Source organism: Lutra lutra, chromosome 16 (assembly GCF_902655055.1).
Source record: "Lutra lutra chromosome 16, mLutLut1.2, whole genome shotgun sequence".
Classification (NCBI taxonomy): domain Eukaryota; kingdom Metazoa; phylum Chordata; class Mammalia; order Carnivora; family Mustelidae; genus Lutra; species Lutra lutra.
The window spans coordinates 15,502,800-15,525,041 of NC_062293.1; the positions used below are offsets into that span (position 1 = coordinate 15,502,800).

At 37.0% G+C, this 22,242-nt stretch overlaps 1 protein-coding gene across 7 annotated transcripts in view; it reads right to left on the reverse strand.

Annotated features, from left to right (window-relative positions):
• Window positions 1–22,242, reverse strand: part of TANC2 (tetratricopeptide repeat, ankyrin repeat and coiled-coil containing 2) — a 375,400-nt gene that overhangs the window by 261,097 nt on the left and 92,061 nt on the right. For all 7 annotated transcript variants that reach the window (XM_047706886.1, XM_047706885.1, XM_047706884.1 and 4 more), the window contains one exon: window positions 13,171–13,242. In XM_047706886.1, coding sequence (XP_047562842.1) covers window positions 13,171–13,242 — 72 coding nt within the window. The remainder of the gene's footprint in view (window positions 1–13,170; window positions 13,243–22,242) is intronic.

A 22,242-nucleotide genomic window follows, 5' to 3' on the forward strand; every position in this document is an offset into this window, starting at 1 on the left:
TGTGGGAGGACTGGGAAAGGAGCACAGAGCATGCAGTTCCACTGAAGTGGTGATGAATTTACCATGTTTCTTCCTCAGGTACTACCTCACCAGGACACTTAAAACTCAGAATTGTATACCAGGTAAGAAAGAGCTCCAATAAAATTTCTCCCTTGTTGGTAGGAGCAGGTAAGGGGACCCTAACTGGTCTGAGAGACTAGGGAAAGCCCTCTTTTCCTCCTTATCTTCTATATCAATGTCCAGACAATTCTTTGTCAGCAGCTACACAGAGATGGTACAGGTGACTGAGCAGGCACCTAACACTGTGAGAAGGAACCCTTTACTCTAACTCCAAGAATTGTGAGCCCACTAGTTTGTGGTAAATCCCCACTGCTTTCTTCCATCTCCTTGTCCTTTTATCTCGATCTAGATACAAACCATTACAGTCATTGAACACCAGAACGGGAAAACTAGAGCCTATTTTTTTAGCAAGAGTGCTGGGAAAGGAGGGAGCTGGAAATTGTTCACAAGACTGGAGTAAGAAGGGATATCAAGAAAACAATCCTATAAAGCTGTATATGAACTTCTGGGTTTATCTAAGAGCTCTGTGTGCATGGATCTGACCCTAAACAGCACACACGGGCTTTGAGAACAGAACAACAAGATGTACCACTACTCTGATCCAAGAATGGACACTGGTCACACACATGGGACCCATCTCAGTAGTACTCCAAATGCTTAGAAAACAGAACTGACACTGGAAACACAGCCCCCACAGGAACTGTGTCCTGAACAAATTCTGCTTGACTGGCCACTAACCACACAAAAAACAACATTCTCCTTAGGATTTAAATTAAAATCCACAGTCTCATAGATAATATTTAAAACATTCAGAACATAATCCAAAATTATATGGCATACGAAGGAATAAGAAAATCTCAACATGAGGGGGAAGAAAAATCCATAAACAGCATTCCTGAGATTACAAAGATGTTAGAATTAAAATCAAAGACCTTAAAGCAACTATTACAAAAATGCTTCAGTAAGTAAAGGCAAATATTCTTGAAATGAACAGAAAAATAGGAAGTCTCAAATCCAGTGTGTATTTTACATATACAACACATCTTCCTTCAGACCAGCCACATTTCAAGTGTTTAACAGCCACATGTGGCCAATGACTACTGTACTGCCCAGTGAAGTTCTATACCTATAACCAGAACTAAGTTCAATTAGTCTCTAAGGTATAAGGTAAAAGTGGATCCAATCATTAAACGCTGGAAAGATCCAAAGGTGATGACTCTTACCACATCCCCATTCAACTCATCTATTTGCCCAGTGCAGAGGATAGACAAATCTTGGAGACAGTGTATTTAACTTATTCAGGTTGTGACTCCCACTGCTGTTACTATTTTAGATATGGTTTCCTGCTAAAGCAAATCAGCATATCCCTAACACCTGGTTTGCAGTTACTGCCCTGAGAATGAGATGATCAGATGCAGTATGCATTCAGCTGTCAGGGTCAACTATATATTTTCACTGTCCTACCTCCCATTAATTCTCCTGCTCTAGGTAATAATCTTAACTGTCCCTCAATTTCATAGGACACTATTGCTGTACTACTATACTGATAATTTCATGATGATTAAACTTGGTGAAGTTTACCAACACTGCTGGACGTGAGAGAGGACCAGAAGAATAGAAGGCTTTGCAATAAATATGGGCTACTTTGTCCCTCGGGCTGTATAACCTACCAGTTCTGATGTTTGAAGTTTCTGTGGTAGAGCTCTGGCATTGTTATTGCAGAACTTTAGGTCAATCTCAGGGAAGACCTCCAGCACTTTGTAAAAGAAGAAAAACAAAACAAAACAAAAAAACCTATGCTATCCTATCTGTGTAAACAACTACTATCCTTTCCTTTCTTGAAAATTAGCTTTTGCCTTACCATAGGACCTCAGAATGAATGCATGGGACCTCGGCAGCCCATCACGAACTAAGTATTGTTGAACCAAGAAATCAATATGCTTGGGTGTGTACTATGGCACTTCACCAGCAAAAGGAAGAAGTATACAGGAGATTAGGCTTGAGCGGGTCCTGAAGGCACAAATAATTTGCATGAGCAAGTGGCCCAGATGCCCAAGGTTCCTACTCCTGCTATAGCTTCTTTTCACTTAATCTGGTAAATTCTCTATAACCATCTCACTGAAGAAAAAAAAAATCAGGCCTGTTAACTGATAGTTCTGCAAGATAACAGCACACCAGAGATGACAACACTACAACCCCACTTTGTGGTAGTCTTAAAAGACATTAGTGAAGGGAAACCCTTCCAGGGGCAGAAATTGGAACACAGTACCTAGTTGTTTACTTTGCCTTGGAAAAGAGATGACAGAGGAACTGACTCATGAAGAGTGTTTAATGGATATTCAGAGATTTGAAAGGAATAACTGGAAAACTAGTGACAAGGAAATCTGGAGATGAGGTATATGAATAGACCCTTTGAAAGAGCACAGAATATGGAGCAATTTATGTCCCATGTGAATGCTTACCAAAAAGCAAACGGCAGAGAAGGTGCTTAACACAGCAGATTAGATGACCTATTTGGGGGAGACAGTCAGTCTTTCTAGTCAGTCACACTAACATTGCGCAAAGGGCCCATTAACAAAGTGGCCATGGTAGCAGGGATGGAATTTATACATAACCACAGCTGAGTATCCAACATGCCAACAGTCCATGCTTACACTGGGGATGAGGTAGGTGTATGTCCCCAATATATAGTACCATTCACAGGATGATCAGCCAGTTATCTTCCTACTCATTTCTAGCCCCAGGTAATTTCCTCTTCCTTAACAAATCAACTATGAATTTAAAATAAATATTCTTTATAGTATGAAGGTTTTCAGGTAGTCTTAGTCTGCCCCCTTGTGGGAACCAGCTCTTTAATCTCTCACTAGGAATAAGAATTAATAATAAATCCAAACTGTACCTCAAATAAAACAAAACAAAAAATATATTTGCTCAATAATAATTTTATCCCAGGCTTTACTAACAGGTCTCTTCTTCACTTTTTGTTATTCAACTTTGTATAGCCCTTAATTAAAGATTATGAAGTTTTCCAAAGAGGTTTTATGATTTTTATCTCTTGCCAAAAAAGATGTTTGGAAAGATACCTTTTCCAACCTTTTTAGTTGTCATCTTTTATTCCTTTTCTTTCATAAATATGGATAAGCAAGGAGAGGCTTCTACAATGTTTCTAGTGTTAACTAGGCCAATTATCATAATGTAAGTCGGATACTTAGTATGTTCTGACACAAAATGTGCTTGGGGTTGCAAATTCCAAGAGTTTAAGGTGTTATTAGATAAATGAGTATGAATCACTCTGAAAGTCTGAACACTCTTATATGAGGAAATGGTGAAATAAATTATGGGTTGCTTATGCTGTGAACCATTATACCGATTTTTTACAATTAGAACTTAAGTATGCTCCTGAGGGATGGTCATGCTAACTGGGGGATAATGAACTAAAATTGCATTTTACTTTTAAAAATCTTCAAACTAATACACACACCCATCCATACAGACACACCCCTACATTTGCCAATAAGAACTCAGGGAAAAAACATGGAAGGATACAGACTGAATGTAGTTAGTATTAGTTACTTTAGGGTAGTAGAAGGAAAAGAAGCCTTAACATGTTCTTTTTAAATATCTAAATTGTTGGTAAAAAGTAATCTTTTAATTAGTAAAATTATTATAATTCACATTAAAAAAAACATGACTAATATATGTAAATACATTCTGACACATCCCTAGAGGCCCAAGATAATAAGAAGTTGTTTGCTAAAAGGCCAATTTCAAGTTTAAGTCTATGAAAAATGAGTGTTAAACAAAGAATAATCAACATGAAGTTAAATTTCAGAATTACAGGACTAGCAATAAAGGCACTTTAGAGGGATTTATCATTTAAGGTCAGATCTTTCATTCTAGGTCTTATCCAACCACCGACAAATTTAATTTTAAATATGAGAACAGAAGGGTTCTAAGTACATGCTACCAACAAAGCTGATTTGAAACTTCTGGTGTAGATTAGTATAAAGCTTGAAATATTTTCCTACTGAAAATAATACCTACTTCACAGCATTATTCTGAGAATTAAATGAGGATTATGTAAAAGCACCTCGCCCAGAGCCTGGCACATATGTATAATTAATTTTTTTTTTCAAAGCAACCTATGTTGAAAACTAAGTGATTTTTTTATCACAATGATAAGCCACTAAAACAATAAAAAATTTTGTTCATTAGTAATCCACTATAGTGATACTTACAATGACACAAAAATGACACATTAAATGCTGAAATAATTTTCCTGATCATTTTATGTAATTAAACAGTTGGTTTAATAAAGAAATCTTTGTAACTTACCAGACTGAAAAATAATCTGTGTATGTTTTAAGAGCATGAACATCTCATTTCTACTGTATATTTTACATATTAGCAAGGAAAGAAAAATAACCAGAACACATCATATTTGATCATTTACTGTATTATTACTATAAATGCATCAACATGTACTAATCAAATAAAACTGGCTACAGATAATGAGAATCATGCCAAGTTAAACCCTGTACAGTTTCCCAGTCTTCCAGCACGAGCTGGTCATGAGCGTTACTACATCAATACACATTTTGTGTATCAGAGCCTAGTATCGGCTTAATGCTATTCTTGTAAAAGTAAGTAAAAATTGGGTTTCGGTCACATCACATTGGTTCATGCATTTATTTAATATCTAGAACAAAATAAGTTCTGTTTATATATGACCTCTAATGAAAAAATCATTTGCTGCAGAAAATAGAGCTAGTACATCAAAACCAATTCTGATAAGTAACTCATGAAATGCAGAACTAGAATTCCTAGAACTGATGGTCAAATTGATGACCTAACTGCAAGACAGTAGCACTGTGCTAGATGCAAAGATCCTACTGATAGTGAACTCCTAAATTACATGGAAAAAAAGAGATTCAACAGACAAGACTAAATACAATAAATAATATATCCCAATTATATACAATATGTTACACTGGAAAGCAGAAAATATCCACCCAACCTCAGAAGGCCTTAAGTTAGAAGTTTAACAGGCACAATCATACTCCGAGAGCCTCATTTCACAAATTAATAGTTAGCTGATAGTCTGATAAACTACCTACACTCAACAACAACAAAAAAAATTTTTAAAGATTTATTTATGCATTTATTCATTTGAGAGAGAGTGAGCAAGAGAGCACAGGAGCAGTGGCAGAGGGAAAAGCAGACTCCCCTGCTGAGCACGGAGCCCAGCTCCGGGCTCGATCCCAGGACTGACCTGAGCTGAAGGCAGGCACTTAACTGCCTGAGCCACCCAGTGTCCCTCAACACAATTTCTTCGCTACTTTACTTGTTTAGTTATGTAAAGTAACAGAGGTGAATACTGGATCCATTATGTAGCCTGGGAACATCCATATATCTTACCAAGCACCCTAAGAGCTACCTCTTCAATCTTTCATTCAACAAATACTGACAAATTCATATATGCAAGTGTTCTATAGGGCAAATGCAGTGAAGAAGATGAAGTCTGCTCAAATGAAACCTACTTTCTAATAATTGAGACAACAACAAAACAAGTAAATGAATAAATAATTATTTTCAGGTAGTGATACACACTATGAAGGTTAGGGTCTAGGGTATTTGGTATGACGGTCACAGAAGGCCTCTTTGACTTAAGCAGAAATCTACAGCCCTTTATTCAAGAAAGAACAAGTATAAAGGCCTTAAAAAGAAAACACTCTTAACATGTTTAAACAAAAAGACCAGCAGAAAGGAAACAAAGTAGAAAATGGAGGGAGTGGGAGGGCACAGATTTAGAGTACTAGGAAAAAGGCAATTCGGGTCGGGTTCTATAGGGAGTGATAAAGGCTGGGGTTTATTCTGAACGTGATAGAAGGCTACTGAGGAGTTTTACTTCAAGTCTGGGGAAATATATGATTTGATCTGTATTAATAAGAACACTCTAGCTATCACAAGGACAACAAACTATAACAGACTATAAGGAAAGAAATGAGGGTAGTTGAGACTAAAATGGCAACAGAGGTAGGGTGGAATGACAAAAGAGTATTTTAAAAAGAAAAATTCTTAAAGCATAATAAAATAAAACAAAAAGCCAATAATAGAGGATAAATGTTAAGAAATCCATGGAAGACAGAAAATAGATGCATTTGGAGTGAGGAAATTATAGCCCAGAGCATGTGTAGGAGGATAACTGTGAAAGATGAGTGTTTCCAGGTCTGTTTTAAGCACAGAAGCAGTAGATTCAAGGAGCAGGAAGTGCCCACGGGTAGCAGTCTGAATGAGAGGAGCAGGACTGGGCTCACTGCAAGGAGTCAGGCATCTCCCATCTCCTACATTTTATAAGCAGAAGACATCACAGGTCTCTGCCCCAAGCTAGAGCAGGGAGTGTGGTCATGTTTGAGTCAGATCCACTGCACCTGAGAAACAGATCAGAGGCCAAGCTAGTCAGTCAACACATGGGAAAGAGCTAGATAAGACATCTCACCGGACCCTTTACCTTACCGTCTGCTGTTATCATGGGAGAAGAGACACTAAATGGAAACTGAATTCACAATTAGGCAGGGCAGGTCACCAAGCATTATGCACCTACAGATGCCTGTCAGTTTGTTCCCAAAAGACTGCCATCTGTTTTGGTAAGTTGATGTTTATGGCATATTAACTGTTAAGTAATTTGAACATCACCCCTTCAGAGAGGCAAACACAAAATAAAATAAAACCGAAGAGCTCTAGTCCTAGGTTAAGATGGAATAAGCACACTCCACCTTAACTGAATGTAACTAAAACTGGTGAATGTAAATGAAAACCCTGGAAAGTAAAACAGCAATCTGAAGACTCTGAAAAATAAACAGTAGCAGGCAAACTGTGGAAGGAAAGCAGAAATTGAAGGACAACCATTTCAGTTGCACATTTCCTATTGTTTTTAATGTCCCCTAACTCGGAACTCAAAGGAAATCCAAATCCTGGAATAGCAGAGCATGCATGAAAAGAAAGATGCAAGAACAAATCTTCTCTACCTGATTAGGCAGTATGAATGAAGGGGGTGAGGGCGGCTCCTTAGGGGACTGAGGGAAAATCCTCCCGCTTTTTTTTTTCTTTTTACCTTTTTTCTTCCAGCTCCGCCCCCCAGGCAAACTTATTTCACTATTGGCAGCTGTCACTGAGGAGAGACTTAAGTCTCTGAGGGAGGGGAATCCTTTTGACCAGAACACAAGCCTAAGGAGTATGATATAACTGAAAGGAGAAATAGATCAATCCATACTTATAATTTGAGATTTCAATATTCCTCTCCTACTACCTGAAAGGATGAGCAGACAGAAAATCATCAAAGGTAGAGAAGACATGAACAACATTATCAATCAACTTGACCAGATTGATATTTATGGGACCTTCCATGGCAGAAGAGTAAAATATACATTCTTTTTAAGTGCATACTGAACATAAGATCATTTCCTGGAGCATAAAACAAGTTTCAATAAAAAGTGATTCAGCTCAAAGAAAGTGTTCTTTGATGATAATGAAATTAAACTGGAAATCAATATAAGAAAGATATGGAAAATTCACAAATATTTGGAAACTACATCAACACACTTCTAAATAACACAAGTTAAAGAAGAAGAAATCACAAGGAAAATCAGACAGTATTTCAAACTAAATGAAATCATACTCCTCAAATTCTGTGAAATGCAGCTAAAGCAGTACATAAAGCAGTATCTTAAAGATTTTATTTATTTATTTATTTATTTATTTATTTATTTATTTATCAAAGAGAGGGAGAGAGAGCACAAGCAGGCAGAGTGGCAGGCAGAGGCAGAGAGAGAAGCAGGCTCCCAGCTGAGCAAGGAGGCTGATGTGGGACTCGATCCCAGGATCCTGGGATCATGACCTGAGCCGAAGGCAGCAGCTTAACTGACTTGAGCCACCCAGGCATCCCCATTGTGGGAAATTTTATAGCACTAAAATTCCTATACTAAAGAGAAAGTTCCAAACAATCACCTTAGCTTCCACTCAAAAAAACTAGAGAAGAAAAAGAAATTAAACCCAAAGCAGAAAGAAAAAAGGAATAAAGAGTAAAGCAGAAATCAATGAAATACAGAAGAGGAAAGCAGCAGAGAAAATAAATGAAAACTGAAACGGATTCTCTAAGATCAATAAAACTGACAAATCTCTTTCCAGAATGATCAGTTCAAAGAGAAAGAATACCCAAATTACCAATATCAGGAATGAAAGAGGTGACATCACTGAAGATCCACAGATTTTAAAAGGTTACTCGAGAAAAGATAATTCAAATAGTCATACTTTATTCAAGAAATTTAATTTGTATTTTAAAACTTTCCATAAAGAAAATTCCAGGCCCAGATGGTTTGTCTGAAAAAGTCTATCAAACATTTAAGGATGAAATAATACTAGTTCTATACAAAATATTCTAGGAAAATTGAAGTGGAGGAAATACTTCTCAACTTTCTACTTATTCTAGGAGGCCAGCATTACTCAGTTACCAAAATCAGACAAAAGCATTGTAAGGAAAGAAAACTAAAGGTCAATATCCCACTTGAACATAGATGCAAAAATAATAAAAATTGCTTTAACAAATCAAATCAACTGTACAAATAAAAGCCACATACACCAGATTTGCTCACTGGTCCAAATCAAATAATGGAAATATTTGTACCACGCTGGAGTAAAGTGATTAGACGGGCATAGACATCAGCTACCCCAGACCTTGCCCTAAGGACTGAGGACTTACTCTGAAGAATATCTTCTTTCCCACACATTATTTGTTTTCCCTTGAATTTAGGACTTCTTTTTTTTACTTACTATTTTATGTTTTTATCACCAATCAACCCTAAACCTTTTGCCAATTGTTTAAAAATTTTCTGAAGATAATTAATGCTGCAGGTTTCTACCAATCTCATTTTCGCGAGGTAACTCTTCTGGAGACTTCTAACATACTCCAATTTGGTTTGGTTGCCCTCTCTCCCTGTTTTCTCACTGTTATTCTAAAGACTTCTCTACCTTTCTCCTTTGTTGAATTTCCTATTTCCTATAACCCATCTCTTTCATTTATTTGTCTGACTTTCTCATTTTGATGGATCACATCCTAAAGAGTCCTAAGAAAGGGTACAAGGCAGGCAAAACAACAAACCAAAAAACTTACATGTCTTAAAAGACTGTATTAGTTTATTTCTGTAAGGATGTTAATAATGGTTCTATTACTTCTCTCTGCAAAATTTCTCCAAGTTCTCTCTAAATTGCTTTATTCTATTTATTTTAATCTCTATCTTTCATACGTTAGAAGGTTTCCTCAAATATCTAAAGTAACCCTTCGATAGTTGCTAATATTTAAGAGAACAGGACTAAAAGGCTGATTTAGAGCTTTGATACATAGAGTGAATTGGCTGGGCTGTTTCTTTTTTTTTAAGTAATCGCTGATGGCTACATTTTGTGGCTTTCTCTTTAGTCAGATTCTTCAGAAAAGACTATGCCAACCTCCTGCCTGAAATATGAAAGCCTAACTGCCAGTATCCTAGTACCAGTAGGATAAAGACAGCTGGAATGCAATTGTCCTATTTTCAGTAGAGGACCGGCCTCAACTGTGCCTGGTAGATGTCTCCCAGAGAATCTCTATTTTGTTCCAAAGAATACATTTCTGAGTTTTGCCAAGGTTAAGAGTAGGGACTTGGGCACCTGCCCAGCTGACTAGTTAGCTAATTTTGAGGAAGAGGTCTCAAGAATCAAATGCTTCTTCAACTGACTTTCAGCTAATCTTCCTTTCACTTCCATCTCTACATGCTACCATTCTCTAGTTTTTTGAGGCTTCTGGAGGTTGTTTTCCTGATTTTCTCTGCTATTGAGCTTAGGGTTCAGTTTTTAATTATTCATATACTCTCCAGTTTCTAAAATTGTGTTGATGTTGGCTTTTCTCCAGTCCCCCTTTACTGATCATTTAGCAGGTTTCTGCAAGGAGCAAATGTAGAAATGTATGTTTATTCCATCTCTTTACTCCTGATAATACTGATGCTCATTCAGCTCGTTATACATGTATTTTTATGTCTGCTGTCTAAATAAACAGATACTACAAACAAAATTTCCAAGAAGGTAAGAAACACGTTTTAACTATTAGTTAACTCTGATGATGACGCAATTCCTAGTGATTTCTGACTGAGATCAGGTAGTAGTGCTCAAGGTCACAGAGATCACGGATTTTTGCTGTTTTAAGGTTCAGCTTTTGTTTCAGCTGTTTTCTTAAAGATTTTATTTGAGAGAGAATCTCTCTCTCAAATATTTTATTTGAGCGAGAGCACAAATGCGGGAAGGGCAGAGAGAGAGGGAGAATCAGCACCCCCCGCCCCTGCTGAGCAGGAAGCAGGATGCAGGGCTCAATCCCAGGACCTTAGGTTCATGACCTGAGCCAAAGACAGGCACTTAGGGCTGCCTGGGTGGCTCAGTGGGTTAAGCCTCTGCCTTCAGCTCAGGTCATGATCTCAGGGTCATGGGATTGAGTCCTGCATCGGGCTCTCTGCTAGGCAGGGAGCCTGCTTCCTCTCTCTCTCTCTCTTTCTCTCTCTCTCTACTTGAGATCTCTGTCAAATAAATAAAATCTTAAAAAAAAAAAAAAAAAAGGCAGGCACTTAACTGACTGAGTCACCCAGGTGCCCCTCAGCTTTTGTTATTAAAACTCAACTACACTGGGGCGCCTGGGTGGCTCAGTGGGTTAAAGCCTCTGCCTTTGGCTCAGGTCATGATCTCAGGGTCCTGGGATCGAGCCCCACATCTGGCTCTTTGCTCAGCGGGGAGCCCGCTTGCTGACTTCCCCTGGGATTCGCTGCTCGGCGGGGAGTCCACTTCTCCCTCTCCTCCAACCCCACCCCCCTCTCGTTTAAAAAAAAAAAAAACTCAACTACACTAATTGATTTGAAAAAAAAAATTTTTTTTTTTAAAGATTCTATTTATTTATTTGACAGAGAGACCACAAGCAGGCAGAGAGGCAGGCAGAGAGAGAGGAGGAAGCAGGCTCCCCACTGAGCAGAGAGCCCGATGCGGGGCTCGATCCCAAGACTCTGAGATCACGACCTGAGCCGAAGGCAGCGGCCCAACCCACTGAGCCACCCAGGCGCCCCCCCCCCTTTTTTTTTTTTAAAGATTCTATTTATTTATTTGACAGAGAGACCACAAGCAGGCAGAGTGATTTGAAAAATATTTTAACTGACACAGCCTAAGGGGCATAAGATAAATGAATAATTCCTGTATCTGCATCTGTGATATTTAATACAAATTATGATATTTAATAAAATTAGTATAATTTTTTTTATTAATTTCTACTAATTTTACTTTTAGGGTCTTTCATACATGTGCTCATTTTCTTTCTTTCCCCCCAACCCAGGGTTATTGAGATATCAATGACATATATAACATTATGAAAATTTAAGGTGTACAATGTGTTAATTTGATATGCTTATATACTATAATTCATTTTAACTTCTTCTTTCATATAAAAATATGTTTAAGGGGGAAAAAAAAAGGAGACAAATTCCTGATAAAATACCACGCATATTATTTAAAAATGAATAAGTACTAGTACAAGTTAAAATTTCCAAATCAACCTGAGTATATTATTCCTCTTTTTATTCTGCAACAAACAATTTTTTAAAAACAGCACAACTCGGGGAACCTGCGTGGCTCAGTCAGTTAAGTGCCTGCCTTTGTTTGGCTCAGGTCATGATCTCAGGGTCCTGGGATAGAGCCCCATGTTGGGCCCCTTGCTCATCGAGGAGCCTGCTTCTCCCTCTCCCTCTAACCCTTCCCCCACTGCTTGTGCTTTCTCTCTCATATAAATAAATAAAATCTTTAAAAAATAAAAATAAAGTTGGGGCACCTGGGCGGCTCAGTGGGTTAAGCCTCTGCCTTCGGCTCAGGTCATGATCTCAGGGTCCTGGGATCGAGCCCCACATCGGGCTCTCTGCTCAGCGGTGAGCCTGCTTCCCTCTCTCTGCCTGCCTCTCTGCCTACTTGTGATCTCTCTCTCTCTCTGTCAAATGAATAAAAAAAATAAAAATAAAAATAAAAATAAAGTAAATAATAACACAACTCTAAAACTTGGGTAGAGCAAACTTGGAGAAAAAAGGTAAGAAGATTATGGAACAAAAGAACAAGGAACTTTTACAGGATAAAAACACCATACATTTGTAAATCAAAGCTTTATTTTATTTCTAAGAAAAGATGCTCTAAAAATCATACATAAGTCAAAATGACTGCCTGAAGTTTTATCATCTATTCATCAATTTGGGTTCTCAACTCCATTCTCTTAGTGGTCATTTCATTCATTCAGCAACATTTATTTAGTAAATACTACATGCCTGGTACTTATTCCTGGCACTGGAAATAAAGTAATGAACAAGAAAGACAAAAATCTCTACAATCATGAAACATTCATTCTAGTTTTGGACAGAGAAAATAAAATAAATACAGAGGTTATAAGTACTATGAAGAAAAAGAATGTGGGGGCACTAGTCATACAATTTTAAACAAGTTAATTAGGAAAGGCCTATATGAAGATTTCACTGATACAGAATGTTTTTACCTAGTTTGGAAGTTGTCACTTCAAAAAACCAGTCTACAGTATATAATAAATTTTAAAGCATATAATAAATTTTAAACAGAAAAGGAAAATAATTAGTAAGGTCCTAATTTAAAATAGCAATTATAAACAAAAACCATTTCTTCCAAGAGAGCTAAAACAACAAATATTGTGCTGATGAAATCTTAAAAAGCCAGCATGCTGATACAAATGCTACTGCTAAAAATTTACTTTTGGTTATATTCCAAAAGTGATATCCAGATATATATCACAATGTTCCTAAACTACTTAAAATCTTATTATGGTATTACCATTTAAAAACTGATATGAGAACACGTTTCATTTTACCTTGAATAAATGATATCATAGAACTTTTAGACTGCAACATTTAAAGCCCTAAAGGAGAAACTAGAATACCTAAACTAGACCCAGGAAAAACCCCAAACCTCAGATAAAGTACTAGAAAGGAACAGCTGATATCTTTTCTTTTTAATTTAATAATAAATTTAATGAAAGCTTACCTTGGCCAGAGCGGCTTTGGCGAGAGTCTACACTTGACTGTCTTCGATCCGGTGGTTCCTCGCTCCCTCCATCTATATACAAGTAGAAAGGGCATAAGCAAATAGATAATGGAAATGATGTAGTATCTTCTACGGTACCATTTGTATCTTAAAACTACAACATCTGGGGGCACTTGGGTGGCTCAGGTGGTTATGTGTCCAACTCCTGATTTCGGGTCAGGTCATGATCTCAGGGTTGCAGAGTTGTGAGATCAAATCCAGCATTGGGTTCTGCACTCACCAGGGAGTCTGCCTAGATCCTCTCTCTCCCTCTCCCTCCAACCCCGCACAGGCTCTCTCTCCCTCTCTCTCTCTAAAATAAATAAATAAATAAATCTAAAAAAAAAAACTATAATATCTAGCATTTGTTCTCATTTCTTACAATCTCAATCATTAAAATATTTGAGAAGACTTTTTCCTATATAAACCAAACGTTCTTACCCTTATTTTTGTGAGGACAGTTTACACTCCCCTCTGGAAATGTAAAGAAAGTCAAGGTATTTTTTCCCTATTCCCATATACATACACTCTACTTTGCATGAAATGAATAATGTTATCAACCCTGAAATTCACTCACAGATTCCAGTATTGAAACCTTGGTTTAAAGATTTAAAGCAACGTCTAAAGTAGTTACAGCTGCCTGTTTGAAGTATGTCAAACAATTCCTTGGGCTCTATGTTTTACTAATAAAAATTACATTTATATGTCTCATAAGTTATAATAAGAAAATTATATAATACATGAAAGAACAATGTAAATCAGTATCAGAAAAACTCAGAAACTAAGAGACAGAAACCAAGAAAGAACTAGAAATAAAACAAAAATCATTCCAGTACTAAAGACTGAACTATAAGAAAATAAACAAATAAACATAACAAAAGAACTTAAAAGAAAAAGAAAAGTGGGGTCCCTGGGTGGCTCAGTTGGCTGAGCCCAGCCGATTCAGCTCAGGTCATGATCTCAGGGTCCTGGGATCAAGCTCAGTGGGAATTCTGCTCTCTCTGGTCTTGAGATCACAATGATGCTTAAAAAACAACACTAAACTAACTGGTCACCTTCTGAGGAAGACAGGAATCCAGTTCATTATCTTGAAATATGGGAAAAAGGAAAGAAACAAGCAATATATCCTATATTTCCTATATAAATTGTACCGGTACCCAAAGAGTACATAAGTGAGATCTTCTATAAAATCACTCCAGATAATAAATGGGAACCAAAAGAAAAAAATCATAATATCACCATTTCATAATGAACTAATAGCTCCAGAGGCACTGAGCATCAATGATTAATAACATTAAAAAGGAGTAAAAACCAGACATTATATGCCCCTTGATGATAGGAGCACAACAGCTACAGTTTTCGGTCAAACCTCTGAATCTAACTGTCAGTTTTCAGGAAAAGCAAAAGACAGAGGAAAATGGTGAATTGTTCCTGAGCACACAACAAAATTCAGATTGTAGGAAATTTTACAGAACAAATAATTAAACAAAAGAAAAAGATAAAGTATTATGCAGTCCTAAATTATTGTGGAATAAACATTCTTTTTTTTTTCTTTAAAGATTTTATTTATTTATTTATTTTATTATTGAAAGGGAGAGAAAGCACAAGCAGGGGGAGTGGGAGGCAGAGGGAGAGGGAGAAGCAGGCTTCCCGCTGAGCAGGGAGCCTGATGTGGGATCCATTCCAGAACCCTAGGATCATGACCCGAGCTTAAGGCAGATGCTTAACTGACTGAACCACACAGGAGACCTAACATTCATTTTATCAAAATACAAAACTATATCAGGAATCTATGGCACCTTAAATCAGGATGTGTAAATATAGTATTAGTCAATTTTTCTTCCTAGTAATTAATTTTTTATGCAAGTATCTTCCTTGGAAATCAATATAATGAGCAACATTCATATCCAGACAGGTCTTAAATTTTCATTTTTCTAATTTTTTTATGAGGATAAAATTACATATATAATCTGTTTTAACATCAAAACATGCTCTTAAAGTATGTGAGAAGTAATATGAATAAAACATAGACATGTCCCCTTATCAGGACTGTCTTCCCAAACAATAAGAGGCAAAACAAAACAAAACAAACAAAACAAAACCTAGGCTTCAAACAGTATTTCTGCATGATCTGCGGAATGTCAGGGTATCAATAAAACAATCCACAGGAAAAATACAGACAAGAAATGGCTTGAGAATAGTTTTGAGTTAGCCAGGCAGTGAATTCCAAGACAAAAACAAATCACAATTTTGATACCATCATAATCTAAAATGTTTTAACTGCCTAAATTTTCAAAATTAAATCAGAAATACATTGCAGTAAATTTGAGCAATTCACTCCTCTAAGACTGAAACCCTATAACCATCCATGTCTTACTCCAGTGAAGACTGAGCCTAACAGTTGAGATTAATTCTCAGGTAAAAGTAAACAGTTAAAGATTTTTTAAGAAGAATAAACTCACCACTTTCCCAAGATGATGTAGGAAAAAAATCTCAACCTCTTTAAAAATGTTTGTGGTATGCTTACGGAACCAATGAATCCATTATCCAAAATAGCAAGACTACAATGACATACAGTACTTCAAATGTTTTTGCTTTGCTTAACACACAATTCCTTCAGTACAGATAAGACCTCCCACGCAGGACACTTACATCTACATTTATGGACAAAACAGAAGACCTTCAGTCGTCAAGCAAGTCAAGTTATTTGCATAAGACTGATTACCTCACCCCAGGGTGTAGAAGTAGGACTGGGCTGCGTCTATGAAGTAAGAATTTACTCATCAAACTTGAGTTAAAGACTTACTTCAGATATGCTGTGAACTTCCCAGAGGAAAACCCCCTGTTGTAACAGATACAGATATAAAAAGAAAAGACCTGACTGTCCAACTAAAGTGCTAGCTTTCAAAACCAGACCTTAAGTTTCCTGGATTTGAGATAATCAGCAGAGAGCATTTATTTTCTTTAACTGCATATGGAGTTAAATCCAGCAAGTAATATAAAACAATATACTTTTAATACTGAGAAACATGAATAGATTTCCTATTCCCCATTATTTCAAAGGGGAAAATGTCACTGGAGAATTTACCTCACAGGGTAGATGCTTTCAATTGAGGTGTATTAAAGCACTGAAATACGCCTGGTAAAGAAATACCAACCATATCAGGATATTTAGTATGTACTGATTTCTATGAAGGTACTTAAGTTAGAGAAAGTCTAATAAGAAAGTGCGTGGGGGCGCCTGGGTGGCTCAGTGGGTTACATCCTCTGCCTTCGGCTCGGGTCATGATCCCAGGGTTCTGGGATCGAGCCCGGCATCGGGCTCTCTGCTCTGCAGGGAGCCTGCTTCCTCCCCTCTCTCTCTCTGCCTGCCTCTCTGCCTACTTGTGACCTCTCTCTCTCTGTCAAATAAATAAAATCTTTAAAAAAAAAAAAAAGAAAGAAAGTGCCTGAACAAATTCCAAGAAAAATATTTTATTTCCTGTAAGAAGGGGATACTTTAAATGATTCTTCTTTTCAGACCAGGATCAAAATATGAGAGTTGAAAAATTAGCAATTTAAGTAACCTTCAATTTGGTAAGCCAAGCTCATCTTTAGTGTTTTCAGCTAAATACTGTGCTAGAATAACAGATTAGTTTTTATGAATAAAAGTTTTGAAGTTGGTTGCTTTCAATCTTTCTTTGGTAACTTAAATATACAATCTTAATAGAAGGCATGGGAGGGGTATTAAAACTGAATAGAATACAATACAAAGAGATTAAAGTTTTACTATTCAAGTATAAACTCTGGTGCTTTTTACTAATCAAGCATGAATTTGTAAGAACTATATACACTTAAGGCCAACAAGGCAGACATGAACTGGAAGGTATGAATGGAATTTTTTTAAAGTGCAAAAGAAAGGACTACGAACATAAGCTAAACTTATTTATTAGCCAAAGGTCACTTATGAATAGGTACATAGATAAGATGCTCCCTGGCTACATAATTAAGCACTTTAATAACCAAAAAAAAAAGAAGAAAAGCAGCTCATTTGTTTGGGGTAGAAAAGAGAAAAGAAATTTGTCCATTATCTATTCTCTACTGGGTGTAGTGCCAAAAAGATTTTTACAACATTATCTCATTCATTACTAATAACAATTCTACAAAACAAATATTATGCCCATTTAAAAGGTAAGACTGAGAGGCGCGTGGATGGCTCAGTGGGTTAAAGACTCTGCTTTCAGCTCAGGTCATGATCTCAGGATCGAGCCCCACATTGGGGTCTCTGCTCAGCGGCGAGCCTGCTTCCTCCTCTCTCCCTTTCTGCCTGCCTCTCTGCCTGCTTGTGATCTCTGTCTGTCAAATAAATACATAAAATCTTAAATAAATTAAAATTTAAAAAAAAATACAAATTAAAAAAAATGTTTTTAAATAAAATGTAAGACTGAGATTCAGGGAAGTAAAGTGACTTTCCCCAAATCACACATTATTATAATCCTAAAATTCAAATTGTCTAGTTTCAAAACTCTCCGCTGCTCTCTTCTATAACAAAGAAGTCATTAAGGGGGTGGTACAGGGTCAGAAAGGGGAAAGAGAGCAAAAGTGGACAGAAATCAAATCAGAGGCTACTGCAAAAATTCAGAAGAAAATAAACATTTGGACTAAGGGAGCAGTGGAGGTGGTGAGAAGAGGTCAGATTCTGGATATATTTTGTAGGTAGAGCAGAAAGAATCACCTGTCAGAAGAGAAAAACAAAGAAATCATCAAGGGTAATACCAGTATTTTGGGCCCAAACAATGGATCTGCAATTTACTAAGATAGGAAAGACTGTGAAAGAATAGGCTGGGGATCAGGAGAGTATTTGGAGCTCAGTTCTGGACACACAAAGCTTGAGGTACCCGTTACACAAATAAGCAGACATGAACATACATATGCCATCAATACAGAAACCACTTTTTTTTTAAGACAGTATTTTTTTTTAAGATTTTATTTATTTATTTGACACAGAGAGAGAGATCACAAGTAGGCAGAGCAGCAGGCAGAGAGAGAGGGGGAAGCAGGCTCCCCACTGAGCAGAGAGTCCGATGCGGGGCTCGATCCCAGGACCCTGGGATCATGACCTGAGCCGAAGGCAGAGGCTTTAACCCACTAAGCCACCCAGGTGCCCCCAGAAACCACTTTTAATAAACTGTATGACATCCCCATGGAAGGACTATAGTTGAGGGGTTCGGGGAGAGAGAAAGAGTGAAGTCAAAAGACTAAACCTTGGGGCTGAATTCAACATGCAGAAGCCAATGATATGAGAAATAACAGCAAACAGTAAGAAGTAGCAACCAGAGAACAGGAACAAAACTAGAAGACTACAGAAGTCAAGTAAAGAAAGAGTTGCATGGGGGTACCTGGGTGGCTCAGTCAGTTAAGACTCTTGATCGAAGGTCATGAGTTCAAGCCCTGTATTGGGCTCCAGGCTAGGCATGGAGTCTACTTTAAAAAAAGAAGGAGAGGGACAAAAGGGGGAGGATGAGAAGCAGAAGCAGCAGCAGCAGCAGCAGCCTTTCATGAAAGGGAAAAGGTCAAATGTTGATAGGTCAAGTAACATGAAGACTGAGAACTGACCACTAAATTTAGTCGATGTAGATAAACTTTAACTTGATTTGGTGGAGTGATAATGAAACCTGATGGGATTAAGCTCAAGACTGATTAGAAAGAGTTTCTGGAAAAGGTCTTATCTCTCCCTAGACCTGTTAGAGAACCCATGGAGACCTTGGATGCAAGACACCAAGATCCTTATTAACACTGGATTACTGAAGAAAACTACCCTATTTGTGGTCTACAGTTATATAAACCAACAAATCCTTCTCATCATATAAACCAGAGGTGAGTAAACTAGCCCATAAGCCAAATCTGGCCTGCCACCTATTTTTGGACAACCAGTGAGCTAAGTAAGAATAGTTTTTACATTTTTAAACAATTGAAAATTAAAAGAATAATATTTTATGACATAAAAAGTATATGAAATTCAAATCTGAGTATCCATAAAGTTTTATTAGCACACAGTCACAATCACTCATTTATAAACAACGGATGGCTGCTTTCACACTACAGTGACAGAGTAGTTGCAAACTGTATGGCCTACAACACCTAACATGTACTATGTAGCCCTTTACAGAGAAAGTTTGCTAACCCCTAGTATAAGCAATTCTGAGGCAAATATTCTATTCCCTACAACCCCATTCCGCTAGACTCTGGCAGCACAAAACTACTTGATGATATTCAAAGAGGAAACGCATTATAAGGCCTCCATCAACTTATTCACACTTTTTCCTCTACCTAAAATGCAGCTGCCTCTACTTAACAATATAAGGAAATTGTATCTAACACATATTAACAGGGCTTAGTGTCTAGCACAACTAAGCTAGACTCAATCTTTGAACTACTATTATTTACATGGCCTTAGGAAATTTAATGAAATCCTCTGAACCTCAATTTATCTGTGAAGCTGATATTAGTAAGACCTGTGAAGTTGTGGTGAGAAACAAATGCAGTAATGTATATAAAACACAGCATGTCATCTGGCACTAAGTAAACACTTCTTAAATAACTGGAATCTTAAGCGATCATCATTATGATCAATAACAACATCCTCTCACCAAAAGATGCTTTAAATATCATTTCTTATCTTCTCTGTAAGATTTTCGGGAGAATCCCATTAAGAATTGTTTTCTCTTCTGTTCTTCTCTAGCACACTATACATATCTATTTTATAGCACTGACACATTGCATGATTAATTATTTACATGACTATCTTTGGACTAGACTAAAGTTCAAAGTGTGCCTTTGAAAGCTTTTTTCATCTTGATATTTTCAGTGCCAACTTAGAATCTGGTATGGCGTGGGTATTCCAAAAAAAAAAAAAAAAAAAAAAATTGTTGAATTACTTTTGTCAAGGGCCACCTCTAAAATTAGTGCATTCATAGAACCAAACCAAGCTCAAGGAAAAAACAAGTGGTACAGATGTGGGTTTTTTTTTTTTTTTTTAAGATTTTTTATTTATTTGTCAGAGAGAGAGGGAGAGAGAGCAAGCACAGGCAGACAGAATGGCAGGCAGAGGCAGAGGGAGAAGTAGGCTCCCCACCAAGCAAGGAGCCTGATGTGGGACTCGATCCCAGGACGCTGGGATCATGACCTGAGCCGAAGGCAGCTGCTTAACCAACTGAGCCACCCAGGCGTCCCCAGATGTGGTTTTGAGACACAGTTTAAGTAGTTCAATGTTGTCTTTTTCTATCCAACCTATTACTGTGAAAAGAAGAGTGGCATTATTCTAAAACACAAAGACCTTATCCCCCACATCATTCTCAAAGATCTTAATTATCAACAAGAATTTTCACAGGTAAGCCAGACCCCCTAAAAGTGATTTAGTTCTTAAGAAAACATCTATACTAAAGGAGGCATTCTATTCCAAATAAAAAGTATTTCACATAATGCCATCAAGACTATAGCTAATACCTCTCACAGGTTTTCATAGATCTAGCTTCTATACTCTAAATCTCAATATGACAAGTGACTTCCCTATGATGAGTTATTAATTTACATTTGCCTAAGGTATCCATAATTGCCTAAGGTATCCCTGAAAGTCTGATCTGTAGCTTAATAGAAGAAGTTCCAAACACAGAATGGTTTGATTCTCATGATGGAGCTATGCATCAATGATGATGAGTAATAAAAGGAAAACAAAGTAGACTTGCTAAATGTAAATGGAGTAATCACCAGTAATAATGTCAATATTTTAAAACTTGATGACTATGCTTTCAAGGTGCACAATAAACATATAAAATGTCAAGCCTAACACAGAATTAAATAGAACTGTAAAAAATAAAGGTTATCTGCAATTATATATTTTTCTTATTTTTTATTAATAAAGTTTTTATTTTAGAATAGTTCCAGATTTACAGAAGAGTTGCTGAGATAGTACAGGGAGATCCCATAAACTCTACACCTGGTTTCCCATTTAGATTAGTCATTTGCCAAAACTAATGAATCAATATTGATACAGTATTATTAACTAAAGTCCACACTTTACTTAGATTTCCTTAGTTTTTATTTAATGTTTGTTTTCCATTCCATGATGCCATGTTACATTTAGTCATCATCATCATGTATTCTTAGACTCCTTAGACTAGTTTCTCAGGAACTTTTGTTGTTTTTGGTGACTTTGACAGTTCTGAGGAGTACTAGTAAGGAATTCTATAGAACGACCTCCTTTGCGGTTTGTCTGATGTTTTTCTCATGATTAGACTCGGGTTATAGGTGAGAGGAAGCCACAGAGGCAAATTGCTCTCTCCGTCATTTAATTTCAAGAATGCATTCTATCAATATACTGAAACTAAATAGATAGGTCTACGTGTTTTACATACCCTATGTAACTAAAAAGAAAACTGAAGCTCTAGCTTCTTCAGCTGTGCTGTTAATGAAAACAGACATTACCTATTTGTTTCTTACTATGTGTAAGACACTGTGCAAAATGTCATACAGATTTATGTCATTCAATCCTCAATAAAACCTTATGATATAAATACCATTTTTCTTTCTGCTAGATCAGGAAAAAGGAATCGAAATTTCAGGCAAACATGGCCACAGCTATAGTTTTAAGTGCAGGATCCAGAATCTGAATCATTCTAAAGCCTGTTCTCTTCTCCACCATTCTCTGGCTATACACAAACATAGCATGACAGGTTAAGAGAGCTCAACAATGCAGTTGATAGGAGACCAAAAAAGATGAAAAAATTCCAAGGTGAATGTGAAATAATCTCTGATTTCAAACTTCTTCCCCTCAAATCAGGTACTCAGTATGGCTCACCTGAATTCTTGAGTTTAACAGTTTGCTTTGAGTTGTTAAGAAGCATAGATTGCTCTACAGAAAAACACTTCTTAGAGTCCCAGAATGATAGCGCTAAGAAGGAATTTTGAGCTTATTTTTGTCAATTTATGCTTTTTAAACAATTTGCGAGGGTGAAGCTTAGCAAAAATCAGTCCAGCAGAACTTAACAACCGTTA